The 12,642-nt window shown below is 41.6% G+C and overlaps 1 protein-coding gene across 2 annotated transcripts; it reads right to left on the bottom strand.

Moving 5' to 3' along the window:
- Window positions 1–253: 253 nt before the first annotated feature.
- Window positions 254–4,674, bottom strand: LOC106602242 (asialoglycoprotein receptor 2-like). 2 transcript variants are annotated; one of them, XM_014194758.2, is made up of 6 exons: window positions 4,364–4,674; window positions 4,096–4,197; window positions 3,021–3,233; window positions 2,758–2,900; window positions 2,584–2,687; window positions 254–574 (listed from the first exon to the last, which is right to left on the bottom strand). In XM_014194758.2, the coding sequence occupies exons 1-6, from the start codon at window positions 4,548–4,550 to the stop codon at window positions 418–420; spliced, it is 906 nt and encodes a 301-aa protein (XP_014050233.2). In that variant the 5' UTR covers window positions 4,551–4,674; the 3' UTR covers window positions 254–417. The 2 variants fall into 2 exon arrangements, with proteins under 2 accessions (XP_014050233.2, XP_045573597.1); XM_045717641.1 differs by having other exon boundaries at window positions 2,584–2,666.
- Window positions 4,675–12,642: the final 7,968 nt, after the last annotated feature.

Raw genomic sequence — 12,642 nt, 5'->3', positions numbered from 1 at the left:
TCGCATTTCCACAATGTTTTGTGGAACATAACTAGCCTATTGGTAGACAGAAAGCTACATTAAGGAAATAAGTAGGAATTGTATTAATATGCTCATACAAACATGTAAACGAGTGTGTTTGTGTGTGTTTGGTATTATAACAGCAAAATTATACATTTTCATTGTTAAATGTATTCTGTTGAATCCACAGTACTAACTTCATGTTGTGTCTGATAATGTGTGAAACATAACTACTGGGACACAGGAACCATAATCAGGAAATAAGTTTGACTTTTATTAATATGCTAATACAAACAAATAAAACATGCGTGTGCGTGTGTGTGGGTTTGAGACAGAGACAGAGAGAGAGTGAATGAAGGAGGAAGTTCTGTGCACTGTAGGCTGCTGTATGTGTTATAGTATGCTGTCATGGTGATGTTAAACCACTTTCTCACAAATCCAGTGAAGATTCTCCGCACATGACAAGTCATTCCATGCATTCGGAAGGCTCTGATCTGTGCGTATCTCAACACAGTCCTCCTCACCATTTGCTGGTTTGCCACCACCATTATCAGGCTGTGGGTAATACCAGTACCTACAGGGATAAAAACAGTCAGATGTCATGGTTAATACCAGTATAATCAGGGTTAAAAACAGTCAGATATCATGGTTAATACCAGTACCTACAGGGTTAACAACAGTCAGATATCATGGTTAATACCAGTACCTACAGGGTTAAAAACAGTCAGATATCATGGTTAATACCAGTACCTACAGGGTTAAAAACAGTCAGATATCATGGTTAATACCAGTACCTACAGGGTTAACAACAGTCAGATGTCATGGTTAATACCAGTACCTACAGTGTTAAAAACAGTCTGATATCATGGTTAATACCAGTACCTACAGGGTTAAAAACAGTCAGATGTCATGGTTAATACCAGTATAATCAGGGTTAAAAACAGTCAGATATCATGGTTAATACCAGTACCTACAGGGTTAACAACAGTCAGATATCATGGTTAATACCAGTACCTACAGGGTTAACAACAGTCAGATGTCATGGTTAATACCAGTACCTACAGTGTTAAAAACAGTCTGATATCATGGTTATTACCAGTACCTACAGGGTTAAAAACAGTCAGATATCATGGTTCATACCAGTACCTACAGGGTTAATAGCAGTCAGATATCATGGTTAATACCAGTACCTACAGGGTTAAAAACAGTCAGATATCATGGTTAATAACAGTACCTACAGGGTTAACAACAGTCAGATATGATGTTTAATACCAGTACCTACAGGGTTAACAACAGTCAGATATCATGGTTAATACCAGTACCTACAGGGTAAAAAACAGTCAGATATCATGGTTAATACCAGTACCTACAGGGTTAAAAACAGTCAGATATCATGGTTAATACCAGTACCTACAGGGTTAACAACAGTCAGATATCATGGTTAATACCAGTACCTACAGGGTTAAAAACAGTCAGATATCATGGTTCATACCAGTACCTACAGGGTTAAAAACAGTCAGATATCATGGTTAATACCAGTACCTACAGGGTTAAAAACAGTCAGATATCATGGTTCATACCAGTACCTACAGGGTTAACATTAGTCAGATATCATGGTTAATACCAGTACCAACAGGGTAAAAAACAGTCAGATATCATGATTAATACCAGTACCTACAGGGTTAAAAACAGTCAGATATCATGGTTAATACCAGTACCTACAGGGTTAAAAACAGTCAGATATCATGGTTAATACCAGTATCAACAGGGTTAAAAACAGTCAGATATCATGGTTAATACCAGTACCTACAGGGTTAAAAACAGTCAGATATCATGGTTAATACCAGTACCTACAGGGTTAAAAACAGTCAGATATCATGGTTAATACCAGTACCTACAGGGTTAAAAACAGTCAGATATCATGGTTAATACCAGTACCTACAGGTTAAAACAGTCAGATATCATGGTTAATACCAGCACCTACAGGGTTAACAACAGTCAGATATCATGGTTAATACAAGTACCTACAGGGTTAACAACAGTCAGATATCATGGTTAATACCAGGACATACAGGGTTAACAACAGTCAGATATCATGGTTAATACCAGTACCTACAGGGTTAAAAACAGTCAGATATCATGGTTAATACCAGTACTTACAGGGTTAAAAACAGTCAGATATCATGGTTAATACCAGTACCTACAGGGTTAAAAACAGTCAGATATCATGGTTAATACCAGTAACTACAGGGTTAACATTAGTCAGATATCATGGTTAATACCAGTACCTACAGGGTTAAAAACAGTCAGATATCATGGTTAATACCAGTACCAACAGGGTTAAAAACAGTCAGATATCATGGTTAATACAAGTACCTACAGGGTTAAAAACAGTCAGACATCACAGTTTGAACATCACAATCCTAAATAATATACAGACATGTTTCATCTTAAGGTTAACTTTGTTGACTTCTGCCATCAATGACATTAACATGTATAGAAAAGATTGAATGGAGCCTTATTGACAAATGAGTTATCATCTCTCACCCTGTGGTCAGTGTTATTAGAGCAGTAGTATATTACCTTGGGTTGGTCAGTGTTTTGTCGTCCACCCATCTCCAGGTCCCCTCATTAACAGAGTCAGTCAGACCAATCCAGACTCTCTTCTTGAGGTTGAAGAGAAATTTCTGTTGTTGAGGAAGATAAATAAATATTCATATGTTTGATCATATCTAACCGTCTCTCTCTCTCTCTCACCTGTTCCGCATCACTGTTTATGATGACTAGGTCTGCTCCTCTCTCCAGACAGTCCTTTCTGCTCTCCTTCCAGGTTTTAGTCTCAGTAGACAGGAAGTACCACATGGATTCAAACTTCTGCCAGCCAGCAGGACAGGTTTGTTCTACAAGATGATTAACATTAATTTCCTTCAACTTATCAAACTGGACACTTAATGTAAGAATATAGACTCATGATCAGATGTGTGTTGTTAATGACAATTTATTACTGTATGTTTACTCACTGCAATTGTTAAGACTCCCGCTAAGAAAATCTCTCTCAGTCTGTAGCTGATCTCTCTCTTTAGTCAGGTTGTTATAACTGGTCTTTATCTGGTCTCTCTCTTTAGTCAGGTTGTTGTAGTTGGTCTGTAGCTGGTCTCTCTCTTTAGTCAGGTTGTTGTAGCTGGTCTGTAGCTGGTCTCTCTCTGCAGATGAGTTCTTTGAGACGTTGCTGTCTGCAACAACAATAAAGAAAAAGTTGCTCACTAAAATAGATCACATCAGAACTACTAAATCTGAATCATAATAACTATTTAAACAGTGTACAAAAATATAAATGTAAAGTGTTGGTCCCATGTTTCATGAGATGAATTAAAAGATCCCAGAAATGTTTCATATGCAGAAGCTTATTTCTCTCAAATATGTTTACATCCCTGTTAGTCAGCATTTATCCTTTGCCAAGATAGTCCATCCACCTGACAGGTGTGGCATATCAAGAAGCTGATTAATCAGCATGATCATTACACAGGTGCACCTTCTGCTGGAGACAATAAAAGGCCACTTTAAAATGTGTAGTTTTGCCACAGATGTTTCAAGTTTTGAGGGAACGTGCATCTGGCATGCTAACTGCAGGAATGTCCACCAGAGCCGTTGCCAGATAAATTCATGTTCATTTCTCTACCATAAGCTGCCTCCAATGTTGTTTTAGAAAATTTGGCAGTATGTTCAACTGGCCTCACAACAGCAGACCACGTGTGCCCACGCAAGCCCATGACCTCCACATCCGGCTTCTTCACCTGTTGGATCGTCTGAGGGACGGTGCTGAGGAGTATTTCTGTCTGTAATAAAGCCCTTTTGTGGGGAAAAACTAATTCTGATTGGCTGGGCCTGGTTCCCCAGTTGTTGGAATCTGGATGCCAAGTGGGTGGACCTATGCCCTCCAAGGCCCACCCATGGCTGAACTTCTGCCAGTCATGTGACATCCATAGATTAGGGCCTAATGAATTTATTTCAATTGACTGATATGAACTGTAACTCAGTAAAATCTTACATGTTGCGTTTATATTGTTGTTTAGTATAGATATACTGTAGACTTACATTGGACAGACAGGCCTATGATCCCAGCCAGTAGGAGAACACACAGCAGCCCCAGACACACTGCAGCAACTCCAGAGGGTCTCTTCCACCACTGAAAATGTACTGAATAACATATTATTTAAGATCTTTGGTAGTGTGTTTTACTGTATCATCCAGGATTGGGACAAATAAAGGTCTAGTACTACAGGGTAATCTCACCTGTTTAATGTCTTGTGTGTGTAACTTATTTGCGTGTGTGTGTGTGAGTGCGTGTGTGTGTGTGTTTTACCTGAGTGCTGGTCTCCTGGTCCATAATTAGAAGTAGTGTCTGCTGTCTCTTCTCTCTTGGTGCTGGTCTCACTGTCTCTCAGGGTGTCTGCACTGACGTAGATATCCACAATCCTCTCCTCCATCTGACCTCTGTCAAACTTGATCTTCTTGGTCATATCTGGCAGAGCATAGATGGCCTCAGACATCTCCAATAACTTACTGTGTTTTCTGTCTCTACTCAGGTTCTGGTACTATCGCTGCTCCTCTGTCTGTTTCTGTCTGCTCTGAGTCTGTGTCTATTTCTGTCTCTGCTAACTGACTAACTGTTTATGATATCATCCACAGAATAAAAGGGAAATGTAGAAAGAGGAAGATAATTAAAGGGTAACATAGTGGTTTATCTTTATAGCTAATTCCTGAGAACAGTGGACTTACTTATCAGGAGAAACTGTATAACCTCATGTTGTGTCTACTGTACTGACTTCATGTTGTGTCTAATGTACTGATCTCAATTTGCGTCTACTGCACAGGCCTCATGTTGTGTCTAATGTATTGACCTCATGTTGTGTCTACTGTACTGACCTCATGTTGTGTCTAATGTCGTGACCTCATGTTGTGTCTAATGTACTGGCCTCATGTTGTGTTTAATGTACTGACCTCATGTTGTGTCTACTGTACTGACCTCATGTTGTGTCTAATGTACTGATCTCAATTTGCGTCTACTGCACAGGCCTCATGTTGTGTCTAATGTATTGACCTCATGTTGTGTCTACTGTACTGACCTCATGTTGTGTCTACTGTACTGACCTCATGTTGTGTCTACTGTACTGACCTCATGTTGTGTCTACTGTACTGACCTCATGTTGTGTCTACTGTACTGACCTCATGTTGTGTCTACTATATTGACCTCATGTTGTATCTACTGTACTGACCTCATGTTGTGTCTAATGTACTGACCTTATGTTGTGTTTCTAATGTCCTGACCTCATGTTGCGTCTACTGTACTGACCTCGTGTTGCGTCTACTGTACTGACCTCATGTTGTGTCTACTGTACTGACCTCATGTTGTATCTACTGTACTGATCTCAATTTGCATCTACTGCACAGGCCTCATGTTGCGTCTAATGTACTGACCTCATGTTGCGTCTACTGCACAGGCCTCATGTTTTGTCTAATGTACTGATCTCATGTTGTGTCTAATGTCCTGACCTCATGTTGTGTCTGCTGTACTGACCTCATGATGTGTCTACATTTACATTTACATTTAAGTCATTTAGCAGACGCTCTTATCCAGAGCGACTTACAAATTGGTGCATTCACCTTATGATATCCAGTGGAACAACCACTTTACAATAGTGCATCTAAATCTTTTAGGGGCGGAGGGGGGTTAGAAGGATTACTTTATCCTATCCCAGGTATTCCTTAAAGAGGTGGGGTTTCAGGTGTCTCCGGAAGGTGGTGATTGACTCCGCTGTCCTGGCGTCGTGAGGGAGCTTGTTCCACCATAGGGGTGCCAGAGCAGCAAACAGCTTTGACTGGGCTGAGCGGGAACTGTGCTTCCTCAGAGGTAGGGGGGCCAGCAGGCCAGAGGTGGATGAGCTCAGTGCCCTCGTTTGGGTGTAGGGACTGATCAGAGCCTGAAGGTACGGAGGTGCCGTTCCCCTCACGGCTCCGTAGGCAAGCACCATGGTCTTGTAGCGGATGCGAGCTTCAACTGGAAGCCAGTGGAGAGAGCGGAGGAGCGGGGTGACGTGAGAGGACTTGGGAAGGTTGAACACCAGACGGGCTGCGGCGTTCTGGATGAGGTGTAAGGGTTTAATGGCACAGGCAGGGAGCCCAGCCAACAGCGAGTTGCAATACTGACCTCATGTTGTGTCTAATGTACTGACCTCATGTTGTGTCTACTGTACTGACCTCGTGTTCTGTCTAATGTCCTGACCTCATGTTGTGTCTAATGTACTGGCCTCATGTTGTGTCTAATATACTGACCTCATGTTGTGTCTACTGTACTGACCTCATGTTGTGTCTACTGTACTGACCTCATGTTGTGTCTACTGTACTGACCTCATGTTGTGTCTACTGTACTGACCTCATGTTGTGTCTAATGTATTGACCTCATGTTGTGTCTACTGTACTGACCTCATGTTGTGTCTACTGTACTGACCTCATGTTGTGTCTACTATACTGACCTCATGTTGTATCTACTGTACTGACCTCATTTTGTGTCTAATGTACTGATCTTATGTTGTGTTTCTAATGTCCTGACCTCATGTTGCATCTACTGTACTGACCTCGTGTTGCGTCTACTGTACTAACCTCATGTTGTGTCTACTGTACTGACCTCATGTTGTGTCTACTATACTGACCTCGTGTTGTATCTACTGTACTGACCTCATGTTGTGTATAATGTACTGACCTCATGTTGTGTTTCTAATGTCCTGACCTCATGTTGCGTCTACTGTGCTGACATAATGTTGTGTCTAATGTACTGACCTCGTGTTGTGTCTACTGTACTGGCATCGTGTTGCGTCTACCGCATGGACCTCATGTTGCGTCTAATGTACTGACCTCATGTTGCATCTCCTGCACGGGCCTCATGTCGTGTCTAATATACTGACCTCATGTTGTGTCTAATGGACAGACCTCATGTTGTGTCTAATGTACTGACTTTATGTTGTGTTTCTAATGTCCTGGCCTCATGTTCTGTCTACCGTACGGGCATCATGTTGTGTCTACTGCACAGGCCTCATGTTTTGTCTAATGTCCTGACCTCATGTTGTGTCTAATGTTCTGGCCTCATGTTGTGTCTAATGTACTGACATGATGTGTTTCTAATGTACTGACCTCGTGTTATGTCTAATGTCCTGACCTCATGTTGCATCTACTGTACTGACCTCGTGTTGCATCTACTGTACTGACCTCATGTTGTGTCTACTGTACTGACCTCATGTTGTGTCTACTATACTGACCTCATGTTATATCTACTGTACTGACCTCATGTTGTGTCTAATGTACTGACCTCATGTTGTGTTTCTAATGTCCTGACCTCATGTTGCGTCTACTGTACTGACATAATGTTGTGTCTACTGTACTGACCTCGTGTTGTGTCTACTGTACTGGCATCGTGTTGCGTCTACCGCATGGACCTCATGTTGCGTCTAATGTACTGACTTCATGTTCCGTCTACTGCACAGGCCTCATGTTGTGTCTAATGTACTGACCTCATGTTGCATCTACTGCACGGGCCTCATGTCATGTCTAATATACTGACCTCATGTTGTGTCTAATGGACAGACCTCATGTTGTGTCTAATGTACTGACCTTATGTTGTGTTTCTAATGTACTGGCCTCATGTTCTGTCTACCGTACGGGCATCATGTTGTGTCTACTGCACAGGCCTCATGTTTTGTCTAATGTACTGACCTCGTGTTGTGTCTAATGTCCTGACCTCGTGTTGTGTCTACTGTACTGACCTCGTGTTGTGTCTAATGTACTGACATGATGTTGTGTCTAATGTACTGGCCTCATGTTGTGTCTAATGTACTGACCTCATGTTGTGTCTAATGGACTGGCCTCATGTTTTGTCAACTGTACTGACCTCATGTTGTGTCTAATGTACTGATCTCATGTTGTGTCTACTGTACTGACCTCATGTTGTGTCTAATGTACTGATCTAAATTTGGGTCTACTGCATGGGCCTCATGTTAAGTCTAATGTACTGACCTCAATTTGCTTCTACTGCACAGGCCTCATGTTGTGTCTAATGTACTGACCTCATGTTGTGTCTACTGTACTGACCTCATGTTGTGTCTACTGTACTGACCTCATGTTGTGTCTAATGTACTGACCTCATGTTGTGTCTACTGTACTGACCTCATGTTGTGTCTAATGTACTGACCTCATGTTGCGTCTAATGTACTGACTTCATGTTGTGTCTACTGCACGGGCCTCATGTTGCGTCTAATGTACTGATGGCACAGGCAGGGAGCCCAGCCAACAGCGAGTTGCAGTACTGACCTCATGATGTGTCTAATGTACTGAACTCATGAGGTGTTTCTAATGTCCTGACCTCATGATGTGTTTCTAATGTCCTGACCTCATGTTGTGTCTAATGTACTGACCTCGTGTTCTGTCTAATGTCCTGACCTCATGTTGTGTCTAATGTACTGGCCTCATGTTGTGTCTAATGTACTGACCTCATGTTGTGTCTACTGTACTGACCTCATGTTGTGTCTAATGTACTGATCTAAATTTGCGTCTACTGCATGGGCCTCATGTTGCATCTAATGTACTGATCTCAATTTGCTTCTACTGCACAGGCCTCATGTTGTGTCTAATGTACTGACCTCATGTTGTGTCTACTGTACTGACCTCATGTTGTGTCTACTTTACTGATCTCATGTTGTATCTACTGTACTGGCCTCATGTTGCGTCTAATGTACTGACCTCATGTTGTGTCTAATGTACTGACCTCATGTTGTGTCTAATGTACTGACCTCATGTTGTGTCTAGAGTACTGGCATCATGTTGATCTACCGCACAGGCCTCATGTTGCGTCTAATGTACTGAGCTCATGTTGCGTCTACTGCACGGGCCTCATGCTGTGTGTAATGTACTGATCTCATGTTCTGTCTAATGTACTGACCTCATGTTCTGTCTACCGTACGGGCCTCATGTTGCGTCTACTGCACAGGCCTCATGTTGTGTCTACTGTACTGACCTCGTGTTGTATCTAATGTACAACACATCTAATGTACTGACCTCATGTTGCGTCTACTGCACAGGCCTCATGTTTTGTCTAATGTACTGAATTCATGTTGTGTCTACTGCACGGGCCTCATGTTGCGTCTAATGTAATGTCCTCATGTTGTGTCTACTGCACAGGGCACATGTTTTGTCTAATGTACTGAACTCATGTTGTGTCTAATGTCCTGACCTCATGTCAGTACATTGTATCTAATGTACAACACAAAACCTCTATATGTACAACAATATATAGAGGTGTGTGTTTGGTTTGGTAGGTTGTGGGTAGTTATCTTTTGCATTGCTGTCTGTTCAGCCTGTGAAACTGTCATCTGTCGTGTTTATTGTTTTTTCGTGTACATCACATTTAATAAATATGATGTGGAGCACGCAACCCGCTGCGTATTGGTCTGACAGTGATTTCGAGATATCTTCAGATGAAGGTGAAGATCGTGACACATGTTGTGTTTCTAATGTCCTAACCTCATGTTGTGCCTACTGTACTGACCTCATGTTGTGTCTACTGTACTGACCTCATGTAGTGTTTAACCTGTCTAGGATAGGGGGCAGTATTTTCACGGCCGGATAAAAAACGTACCTGATTTAATCTGGTTACTACTCCTGCCCAGAAACTAGAATATGCTTATATTTGGAAAGAAAACACTCTTAAGTTTCTAAAACTGTTTGAATGGTGTCTGTGAGTATAACAGAACTCATATGGCTGGCCAAAACCTGAGAAGATTCCATACAGGAAGGCCCTGTCTGACATTTTTTTGTACTTCTGTTGCATCTCTATCAAAAATACAGCATCTGTGCTGTAACGTGACATTTTCTAAGGCTTCCATTGGCTCTCAAAGCACTCCCAGGACTTCTACTTCAACAACAAATGTTGTTTTGGTTCAAAATAATCCATAGTTATGTGCAAATATCTCAGTTTTGTTCGTGCATTCAGGTCCCTATCCGAAGGGTGACGCGCGAGCGCATATCGTGACAAAAATGTTCTAAATATTCCATTACCGTACTTAGAACCATGTCAAACGCTGTTTAAAATCAATTTTTATGCAATTTTCCTCGTAAAATAGCAATAATATTCCAACCGGGCGACGTTGTTTTCATTCAAAGGCTGAAAGAAAAAATTGAGAATTCTCATGAACGCGCATATCCAGTGTCACTGTCCTCAGCCTGACCACTCACAAAATCTGCTGCTGTTCTTCGCCCAGAGATAGCAGACGCCCCAATCCACTTTCTGGTGCCTTCAGACAGCCAATGGAAGCCTTAGAAATTGTCACGTAAGAGCAGAGATAACCCAGAAAGACCAGAAATTGTCAGACAGGCCACTTCCTGTATGGAATCTTCTCAGGTTTTGGCCTGCCATATGAGTTCTGTTATACTCACAGACACCATTCAAACAGTTTTAGAAACATTACAGTGTTTTCTATCCAAATCCACTAATTATATGCATATTCTCGTTTCTGGAAAAGAGTAGGTGCCAGTTTAAATCGGGTACGTTTTTTATCCGGCCGTGCAAATACTGCCCCCTAGCCCCAACAGGTTAACAATGAGTCTGTTGTACTGACTCCATGTTGTATCTGATGATGTGTGAAACATACGGTAACTACTGGGACACTAAAGCTATAATAAGGAAATAAGTAGGAAACATTTTCATAGGCAAATACAAATCGGTGTGTGTGTGTGTGTGTGTGTGTGTGTGTGTGTGTGTGTGTGTGTGTGTGTGTGTGTGTGTGTGTGTGTGTGTCCAGCCATTTCCAGGTCTCCTCTTCATCTATGTCAGTCAGGCCAATCCAGGCTCTCTTGTTGAGGTTGAACAGAAATGTCTGTTGTTGAGAAAGATGTAGTTAACTACAATGGTCTATATGTGTAAAAATAAAATACACTACTGACCAAGGAATGTTAGTCCAGAACCCCATCCAACTCTGTCTCTCACACCTGTTCCTGTTCTCTGTTAATGATGTAAGACTCAAACCACTTTGTAAAGACTGTTGACATCTAGTGGAAGCCTTAGGAAGTGCTAAATGATTAATAAGTCCCTGTGTGTTTCAATGGCAAAAGTTTGAAGTGATTCCACACATCAGATTTCCATTTCCTGTTAGGATTTGTCTCAGGGCTTTGACTGCCATATGAGTTCTGTTATACTCACAGACACAATTCAAACAGTTTTAGAAACTTTAGAGTGTTTTATATCCAAATCTACTAATTATATGCATATTGTAGTTACTGGGCAGGAGTAGTAACCAGATTAAATTGGGTACGTTTTTTATTCGGCCGTGCAAATACTGCCCCCAATCCCCAACCTGATTGGTCGAGGAGATTTTGAGTGACAGCTGGCTGAATGACAGAAAAGATCCACTTCACTTCCCTCTTTTGGGACCCATATAAGGGAACAACAGTCAAATATAAGCATTTGATATTGTGCTTATATCTAACTAGACAACAAATACTGACTTTCAAAGGTTATTAGGAGAACACACAGCAGCCCCAGACACACTGCAGCAACTCCAGAGGGTCTCTTCCACCACTGAAAATGTACTGAATCACAAATTATAAAAACAATCTTTGCTAATATGTTTTACTGTATCATCCAGGATTGGGACAAATAAAGCTAGAGTACTACAGGATAAGCTCACCTTTTTAATATATTGTGTGTGTGTGTGTGTGTGTGTGTGTGTGTGTGTGTGTGTGTGTGTGTGTGTGTGTTCATGCAATCTTACCTGAAGCAACAACTCCATCTCTTGGACTGGGCTTGAAGTATCTTACGCATATAATTGGCCATCAATGTCTGTGTTCTTCATTGCATCAGGTTTTTTTTTTTTTCAAATCTATCTGAGGTTTCATAAACACCCTCTGACATCTTAACACACTTGTGGTCAAATACAGTAACTTCTACTTCTAACCTCAACTCTAATATACATCTGTACTTGTGTCGTCTCCCTGCACTGTCCTGCGTCTGTGTGACTTTATGTAGTGAAACTCTTTATCAGTCAACCACAGTGTGATATTAACACAACACTGGCCACCACGTGACTCCCACCAGTCTTAGTGTGATAATATACTACATGATATGACTCCCACCAGTCTTAGTTTGATAATATACTACATGATATGACTCCCACCAGCCTTAGTTTGATAATATACTACATGATATGACACAGGGTCCCAATTGTGGATGTGCTAAAATAAATTGGGATCCTGTTAATTGACATATACAGTACATATATCCTGACTGAATTTACAGCAGCCCCAGCCTTCAAATGGAGACCACATTATGGCTCTCACTCTGTGACTGGTGGTGTAGGGGGATGTTGCCCCTAGATCCTGAGTTTAGGTCAGTTTCGCATTTCCCCCACAAATGGTTGAGTTTAGGATTGGGGGAGGGGAACCTAATCCTAGATCTGTACGTAGGGGAAACTTCCCCCCGAAGTGTGACTGACCACCAATGACCGTATAGTGGTCGTGGTTCTATCAATGCTGTCTGTGAAGAGTTAATCAGAATGAAAAAGCAGAAGTCCTGACAATATCTCCACAGATTCAGCTTGA

Source organism: Salmo salar, chromosome ssa04, assembly GCF_905237065.1.
Source record: "Salmo salar chromosome ssa04, Ssal_v3.1, whole genome shotgun sequence".
In the NCBI taxonomy this organism is placed as follows: Eukaryota; Metazoa; Chordata; class Actinopteri; order Salmoniformes; family Salmonidae; genus Salmo; species Salmo salar.
The sequence above is the reverse complement of the archived record's forward strand: the minus strand, read 5'-3'. Positions and strand labels throughout refer to the sequence as shown.